The sequence below is a fragment of the Fopius arisanus genome, unplaced genomic scaffold (assembly GCF_000806365.1).
Source record: "Fopius arisanus strain USDA-PBARC FA_bdor unplaced genomic scaffold, ASM80636v1 scaffold00012, whole genome shotgun sequence".
Taxonomy (NCBI): domain Eukaryota; kingdom Metazoa; phylum Arthropoda; class Insecta; order Hymenoptera; family Braconidae; genus Fopius; species Fopius arisanus.
In genome coordinates, this window is record NW_011887751.1 from 1,748,455 (window position 1) to 1,756,901 (window position 8,447).

At 34.2% G+C, this 8,447-nt stretch overlaps 2 protein-coding genes across 2 annotated transcripts in view; one reads left to right on the forward strand and one right to left on the reverse strand.

Annotated features, from left to right (window-relative positions):
* Positions 1–2,079, forward strand: part of LOC105263063 (regulation of nuclear pre-mRNA domain-containing protein 1B) — an 11,593-nt gene extending 9,514 nt beyond the window's left edge. Inside the window, exon 6 of the mRNA XM_011299041.1 lies at positions 1,094–2,079. Within this exon, the coding sequence (XP_011297343.1) occupies positions 1,094–1,243 (150 nt within the window). The 3' untranslated portion in view covers positions 1,244–2,079. The remainder of the gene's footprint in view (positions 1–1,093) is intronic.
* Cnep1r2 (CTD nuclear envelope phosphatase 1 regulatory subunit 2) lies at positions 2,073–7,469 on the reverse strand. The gene is made up of 4 exons (XM_011299040.1): positions 7,247–7,469; positions 7,085–7,156; positions 6,880–7,014; positions 2,073–2,790 (listed from the first exon to the last, which is right to left on the reverse strand). Exons 1-4 carry the CDS (start codon positions 7,272–7,274, stop codon positions 2,633–2,635), a joined length of 393 nt encoding a protein of 130 aa, XP_011297342.1. The 5' UTR covers positions 7,275–7,469; the 3' UTR covers positions 2,073–2,632.
* Positions 7,470–8,447: the final 978 nt, after the last annotated feature.

Here is an 8,447-nt window from a genome sequence, read left to right on the forward strand (position 1 = left end):
TTTCTATCGACTCGTATCACTTCTCTTGGCATTTTCATTTACATTTTCTGAGTTTTTTTTAATATCTTGGAATGCCATATTAGTTAGCCAATCTTACTGTCGCCCAACTTAATTTTGGTGTATCACCTTTTATAGATAGGACCTATATAGCCGTCGATACACAAAGATGATTCCTCGTACGACCACAATGAGATTGAAATTGATGGGAAAAGAAAATTGAAATTAAAAAATTAATAAATAGCATTTGAAGTAACAATGACAATTCTTCCACTGTCAGGAACAGCCAACTGTTCGTTTTAAATAATTTTTGATAACCATTGGAGTGGTTTCGAACACAAATTAAATTTCAGGCTTTTATATCTTTTAGGCTGACAAGATTAAATTCAAACTAAAAATTACATTGGATAAATGTTCCATGGCGGTTTTGAAAGTCAAAAAATTTGAAAATTGTCAGAAAGCAATTTACCTTTGATAATGTTCAATAAATCACTCAGAAAATTTTATATTTATAATTCTTTTTTTAATTTTTTTTCAACATACACGAATTTTTGTGGTGTATCTCTACTTGATGCAGGACTGCACCAAAGTTTTCAGATTAGAAAAAAACTGAAAAAAAAGTTTACACGAGATGATCCAGATAATCCAACCGGGCCTTAATGTTTTTCCCTTGCAATATTTCAAAAACTAATCAACCAATTTGATGTTTTTCTTTTAAACATCGGTATCAATATCCATCTGAATCAATGGACATCCATTCCATCTGTTCCTACAACATTTCTGAAATATTCCATTTTTTAATTTTTCCTGTAAAACTTTTTTCAACACATTCACTTTCGCACACTCGGCGGATAAACTTGAAATAGTAGTACTAAAAATTATAGTAGACATTGGATGGAAGATGGAAATTGGAAACAGGGAGAAATATCGAAAGGTGAAAAGAAATATTATGTTAAAGTCATTTGAAAACCTAGCATCAGCTGTCTGGCTATCGTCCTTAATAACTTAGCTATAAATGAATGGAAAAATTAACGATGATTCCACAATTTAATGCATACCAGATGACTTGAAAATAACTTGACATTCCCTTTTTCAGGATTATAAAGAAAAATTGAAGAAAGTCTGTACGGTTAGAGCAGAAGTTAAGTCCCACATCTCGAATTTACCAGATTTAACACAATTGCCAGACGTAACAGGTGGACTAGCCCCTCTACCATCAGCTGGTGATCTCTTTTCTCTTCACTAGTTTTGGATCTGACAAATCGGAAAAAACTTCAAAGAAAAGTGGATTGAATCACCGATCAGAACATGACTATTGTTATATATGTATAAAATTTGAAAGATTTTGCAAGGCATTATCTACCTCCAGTGCTTCACCAATTGTCATGAAATTCCCAAGCTCTTAAATCGATGAAAATTCACCAATATTTCCACAGAACGCTGTGATGTTTCAATGGTGGATTAATCGGGTATGTTTATTGATTTAGAAAGACATGAAGCTTCCTATTTTAAAATTAGTTATGAATTATCCAAGAACCATAACAGATCGAATATGAATAACTGTTCTTTGTAGATGAGTCAGTCGCTAATTCGAAAGATATCATTTATTTTTATAATCAGTGAATTATAAATTATTCACGAATTGATAGACCATAACAGGCGTTTCATCCCCTTTTTGAGCACAATTTTTTTATTCCTTCAATAAAAAATTATTGAGGAGGAATTCAAATTTTGCATGGATTATACCGTTCTTTAATATGAAAATTGAATGAAGAATAATTTCTACTTTTTCTTTCATTTTGATGAGTAATTAAAGTTCATGTGTTCTAATTCCTTTGTTTCTCATTATTTCTCAAAATAAATAATATTTATTTAATTTTCTTCATGGAATTTTCATATACAAATAAATCATCCAATAATAAAGCTTGTGCTACAATCAAATCTCCTTTAGGCTGATCCTTACTAATTAAGATGTATTTAGCAAACAGTAGTATGATTGAATTATCACCTCCCGCTGTGTAGATAGTAACACATTTTGAGGTTTTGTTTTATTTGTGCAGTGAATAAACCCTATGAATCGCAGAACATGGAATTTATTTCAATAGAATCGTAGATACAAAAACATTTGTTTGTTTAGGCCCCCTATAATTATTAATTTAAATGAATGAAATGTTAGGGAAATGAAGAGAAATTTTTAGAAATGATTACTCCATAATTGTGTATAAATTCAATTAATAATAAATGTTTTCGGCGGACAAATCACTCGTATTATTTGTCGGAAACAATTTATTCTTAATAAACACATAACCACTAGGCTTAAGTGAATTTTATTCGTTCTAAGAGGATTCTCCGGATCCACTTAAGCAATTTGGTGATTTATTATTGTCGAAATGAAAATTAGGATTTTTGATCTCCGATAATTGTTTAAATTTCCACTTTGAATTTTAAGGAAGACGTCAAGAGTTGATGACTCATTTGATCATTCAATTTCTTGAACCTGCGCAATTCAATGGTTCTTATTACTGAGATCATAGAAAACATGGTTTTTTTATTCCTAAATGATAACTCAACTTATCAGTGGAAAGCGACAGGCTTATTGTATTGATAAAATAATATACTTATGTTAAGGATAGTCTCAGGTCTCGTGTGGATGAGGCGTTCGTGTTGGTTTCAGAATTAATTTTCCTGTATCGTCACAACTCATGTTGAAATCACCTAAAACACCTCTTGCTCTCTGGGTTATGATACTGGGAGCTATTACTCTTCTGTGGACACCCAGAAGGAATAGTACGACTGAAAATATTAATAATGAAGAGTATATTAATTATATTGAGTAACTGATTAATTATTCTAGGTGAAAAAAAAACCGGGTGAAAAATATTTATTTTGTCAAGAAGCTCTACTTGAATTAAAAAATTGGAGAGGGACAAGTCTTAGAAACAATCATCTCGAGTTGAACTTTTTGAAAACGTTCTGCCATGAAATGAATCCGTCGTAAGAATAGATTTACTTATTTCAAAAAATGATATTTTCTACGTAATATTCATTCATTTTTCTCCTGCCTTCAAACTCTCCATTTTTTGAGTAAAAAATTCGGAAATATATTTTGTTTTTAATTTCACATTCGTTGAAAACTAAATTTTTGCCCTTGTACTCTAATGCAGGCAACGGCAACCTCCAAGTGGCTCTGAGCAGAGCCATAATCTCAAATTACGTATCCAATAAAGTTTATATTCATTTCAATTATAAGGGTCCTGGTATGAACATAGTACTATAGTACTATACATAGTACTGCACTCACAGTTACTGTAGTGGGGAGCGTCCCATGAAGTGCCTGAGAAATATGGGAAAGTGGGAAAAATGCCCACCGCATTTAATAAAAAAATAAATTAAAAAACGAAAACTTAACGACGAATTCCTGTATAGGGAGGTGTCAGAATCTTTTTATTTTTATTGCTGATATTGATATTATTCTGATTCCAATTTCAAAAAATTCTTCTACTTTGCCTTCTGCATATCATATTTCCTCAAAAAAGTAATATATTGGGCTGCTGGCAGATTATTTGAATGGCAGATTCTTAGAATTGGTTGAAGAAAAAAGCAGACGAAAAAATTTAATACATATCAGTAATTGAAACAGTAATGATAAATTACAATTTCTAATTTTGGCAGTTTAACTACTACCGAAATGTATTAACTTATTTTGAAGCTGTCAAATTGCGCTATGAGAAACTCAATAGGCCGAAAAATTTAGCAAGATGACATATAATACATCACATAATTTTAAATTTAACTAGTTTGGCAGGTGTAGAGGCGATATTTTTTAATTTTCCTTTGAAACTCCTGAGACCCTTCATTTGATAGCTCGGAATTCCGCTTCGATATCGAGCTGAATGTCAAATCACCATAGGCTAGTGAAAAAATTAATAAAACTGTCACAAGAATTCAACTTCCTGAATTAACATTTTAAAATATTTTGTCTAATAACGACGGTTCCGAAAAATATATGGAAGGAAAAGTATCAGTCTCGGCAATTTTAATTACCTAATGTTGTTTCCTTATATTAAAAATGAGTATTTTTTAAGAAATGTCTTCAGAAAATTTTCTTCAATCAACTTTTTACTAAAATCAATTTTATACCATGAATAAATCGTTGGGGGAATGTTGGATGGTGACATTCTCTAATTACTTCCGTGCGTCAGAATTGAACAGGATTTTCCCACATTTTATTTATGACGTCAACTTTTAAAATCAAAAACGCCATGACAAGAAAAATTTGAAATTTTTTACTTGCACTCATTTTTCCGCTTTTCCTTTTGTTCATCGTTACCCCACTTCGGTTGATTTAAGCGGAGGAGAAGGCCTTGTACGATCTGGGTCGTAAAGACCCATCATCCGATACAATGGACTCTCGTCTACTCTTTGTTACACACTAATAAAGGTCGAAAGCACGATTTGCCCTCAGAAGAGAGTTTGCCCAGCCCTGCTCTAATCATTACTCTAATGTACTATTTGTGGTTTGCTTATCAAATTATTTACGATAGCTAACAAACTAGGCATGAAAAAGGTCGTATTTTACATGAACTTATTCACACACTCCAATTGCGTTATATTACCGATAAAAATTTTAGGATACATTCATCCTTACCCAATGAAGTGGGTGCGCTGAGTCTACGAATTATATTTTTTAGCTGAAATCACACCGAATTGAGTAAATAATAAAATATTCTGGTAAAATTTTTCATTGTGGAGTGTCAAATTATTACACGTAGAAATCGTCTAGATGGGCTACGAATGTTCTTTCAGATCCCCTTACATTCGCAGATTCGGAGACATCTGCCAATTATGAGTTAACGAAATTATGGTTGAAATAATCTAAAAAATACTTAAAACTTTTTCAGAGAAGAAAATGCTATACATATGCCCCATGTGCTGCGTACGGAACAATTTACATTCAGCATACTTCTCCTCCCCCCCCCCTTCCCACTATGGCTGAAGTGACAGCTGATCGCCACCTCAATTTTTCTGTATCTAATTCGGAGACATCCATCAATGATAAGGTAAGAAAACTATAACTAAAAAAAATCTTTAAAATCTTTAGTAATTTTTCGGACACCGACTTTGTAAAATAATGCCCACCAACCACATAGGAAGATATTGTCTTTTGTCGACCTCCGTCTCCCGCCCTGCTCCATCAAATCAGATATTTCCAACTTGTGTTTTTGTACAATTGTCCTCCCATTTTAATGGAGAAGCACGGACTCTATGACTCTATATTTTTGTTCTTTTTTAACGTTTTTTTCAGCCTATATGCATTTATGTGATACAGCTCTGCTTCATGCCGGACTGCATCAAAATTTATATAAAAATATTTTAAAAAAAGAAAAAAATTATCTACGCGAGATAATCAGATATTCCAAACAGGCCTTAATTAATTATCTTGTTGAGGTGCTATTGGGTAACTTTACTGGGATTATAATTTCTTTTTGCCCCCAGCGGGAGCAAAGTACACAATCCACACAGGGAATTCTGACTTTGCTTCTACGCCGGGGAGAAAAATGATGTTCTCACCACGGAAGGTAAAATAAAGAAGGTTTAGCCACATGCTTACCACCCTCGCCTTCGGCTCGGGCCGTCATTTTGCAAGTGGGCAAGCCTTCTTTACTTTACCTCCTTAGGTGAGAAATATACTATAATATCATACTCATCACGACAATACCTCACTGATGTTAGAGATTTTTATAAGTGCATTTACGAATTGTTCAAATACTAGAAATTCATTGCCCACTAGAAAATTTGAATGAGACGACTTCGTATCATTGCAGACTGTTTACCTCTACATTTGAACTGGCAATTAAAGCAACTGTTATGTCTACACTGACGGTCATATTCCAGGCAACATAATGTGTTCAAAAAATACTGTGTGGAATATTTTAGCTCAGTGTATGTGGAAATATCTCTCCAGTTCTCTCTCAAGGTGCGCTCCAGTCACGTGCCCGGAGAGAAAAATTAACTAAAATTATGTGCCTGTTGCATAATCTGCCAGTCAAAACAGTATTCTGTAAAAATTACGCACATTTTCACTGAACTTTTTTGGAAAAAGTACGAAAAATTTAAAGGAAAAGTGCGTAACTGTTCCGTGATTTTTATTGAATTTTTCTCTCCGTATAATCTCATCATTCTTTACTTGCCATGATGATATCGATGTACCTTGTACGAAATATGTTGATCGTTCTTTCTTCTATTATCGATGAAGTATAATTTTTTTCTTTTCTATTTTCATGTTTGCAATGGTGAAATTGTTATTCAGATTTTATCCATTCATTTATCCACAGAGTAAAATAAATACCACGAATTTAGGTATTTGATGCATTGCCAGCCTCTAGGATCATTTTGCCTGTGCAAGAATTTCCGTTAACCAAAAACTTTGAATTTTTCTTGAACTTTTTGCTCCAAATTGAACTGATAGGTTGAAAAAATATAGTGATCGTATATGTGATCAGTTTTTAACTGTGTCAAAATTTCATTACAATAAAAACAATTTCCTAATTTTCTTCTAAAATGTTGGGAACTTCCTATAAGAACACTGGGTAAAACGCTTGTTTTTTTAGGAAAATGATAAGTTTGTTCTGGCGTTGCAAAAATATCTTGAATTTTCCTTACGGTTCTGGAATAGATTGGAAGTGCATTAAAAAAATTGTTATCACCGCTTTATATTTTTGTGCCCAGAGGCAGCACATCGTCAATGAAACTGAAAACTCCTAAATCTGTGTTTTCCTAAAGTTCAATCAAATGGAATGCATCAGCTACATCAAACTTGGAACTAATTGATAATTAATTCTGAGTTGGCTTTATCAGGAAAACTTAAAAAATTTAATTTACCAAGAAAAATACTGGCTAACGCAAAGATAGGATGATTATAAAGACTCTGTGTGAACGAAACAGCTGAGGTATTTGGATCTGTGAGCCAATGCCATGCTCCCACTGCTGTGCATACAGATATAAATCCAAGTAGTACTGAAAAATTATCTCCAATTAGCTAAATTCACGTCAAAACACAAGAAAAAAAAAGGACAATATCACTCACTCCTCCATCTCCGTGTAGATGGCTGTAGGCTGGCTATAACTTCCGTGAGCCTTCTTTCGAAAGCTTTGAGATCTGTAACAATTCATCGTAAACGCATATATTCTTAATTCGCATTTCTTTTCTCCGAAAATAAAATAAACTCATTGGTTATGTCAGGCTCACCTTCGCAAACTGTCTGATCCAAAGACATTCTCAATGTGAGAATTTTGTAAATACAGATTACAAATGCAAAGTCAACCCACAAACTGCAGAAATGTTGAAGTTTTTTACAATAATTAATACATTGACACTGAAGAACAATATTACAGTTCTCAGAGTACTGCCAGAGATTAGCAGAGATAAAGGGGGCCAATTACTAACGCCAATGGCCAAGCAGAGATTATAAGGGAGATTGCTAGGGCTTATGGAAAGGCTTTGACAAGTGATTCACTGCGGCGGCTACGGAACTACGCCCAGAGAGGCCGTACGTGTAAGTAAAACAGATCGCGAGCCTGTGAGTGTTGATAATTTTCAGAGCCCGTGCATGTCGATAATGTTCAGAGTCCGTGAGTATGGATAAGACGGAGCGCGAGCCCGTGAGTCTCGATAATTTGAGGCGGTCGTGAGTGTCACTAAGGTAGGGCACTTATCGAAATAACGACGACGTCCGAAAACGAACGAAAACATCCGATATACCGGTGAGTAGGGGTATGATGGGGACACAACCGATAGACGGAATGAAAAACGAGTTAACGTTCATAAATACGCCATTTGTTTAAAAAATTGAGGAAAAATTGTCTGGAAAAAGTATACTCAAACGATTGAGAATCAGTTGAAACGCCGAGATTTACTGGTCCCGCGGAACCTTTTTTTTTAATGGTTCCATCGTTGTTAACAAATTCAAAAATTATTGAACAAATTGGAGGGAAAATGTCTTGGAGGTATTTAGGTTCCGAGGGACCAGTAAATCTCGGCGTTTCAGCTGAGTCTCAATCGTTTGAGTAAATACCTCCAAGACAGTTTTCCCCCCATTTTGTTCAATAATTTTTGAATTTGTTAACAACAACGGAGCCGTTCAGAAAAAAAGGTTCCGAGGGACCAGTAAATCTCGGCGATTCAGCTGATTCTCAATCGTTTGAGTAAATACCTCCAAGACATTTTCCCTCCAATTTGTTCAATAATTTTTGAATTTGTTAGCAACGACGGAACCGATCTAAAAAAAAGGTTCCGAGGGACCAGTAAATGTCGGCGTTTCAGCTGAGTCTCAATCGTTTGAGTAAATACCTCCAAGACATTTTTCGCCCCATTTTGCTCAAAAATTTTTGAATTTGTTAACAACAACGGAACCGTTCAGAAAAAAAGGTTCCGAGGGACCAGTTAATCT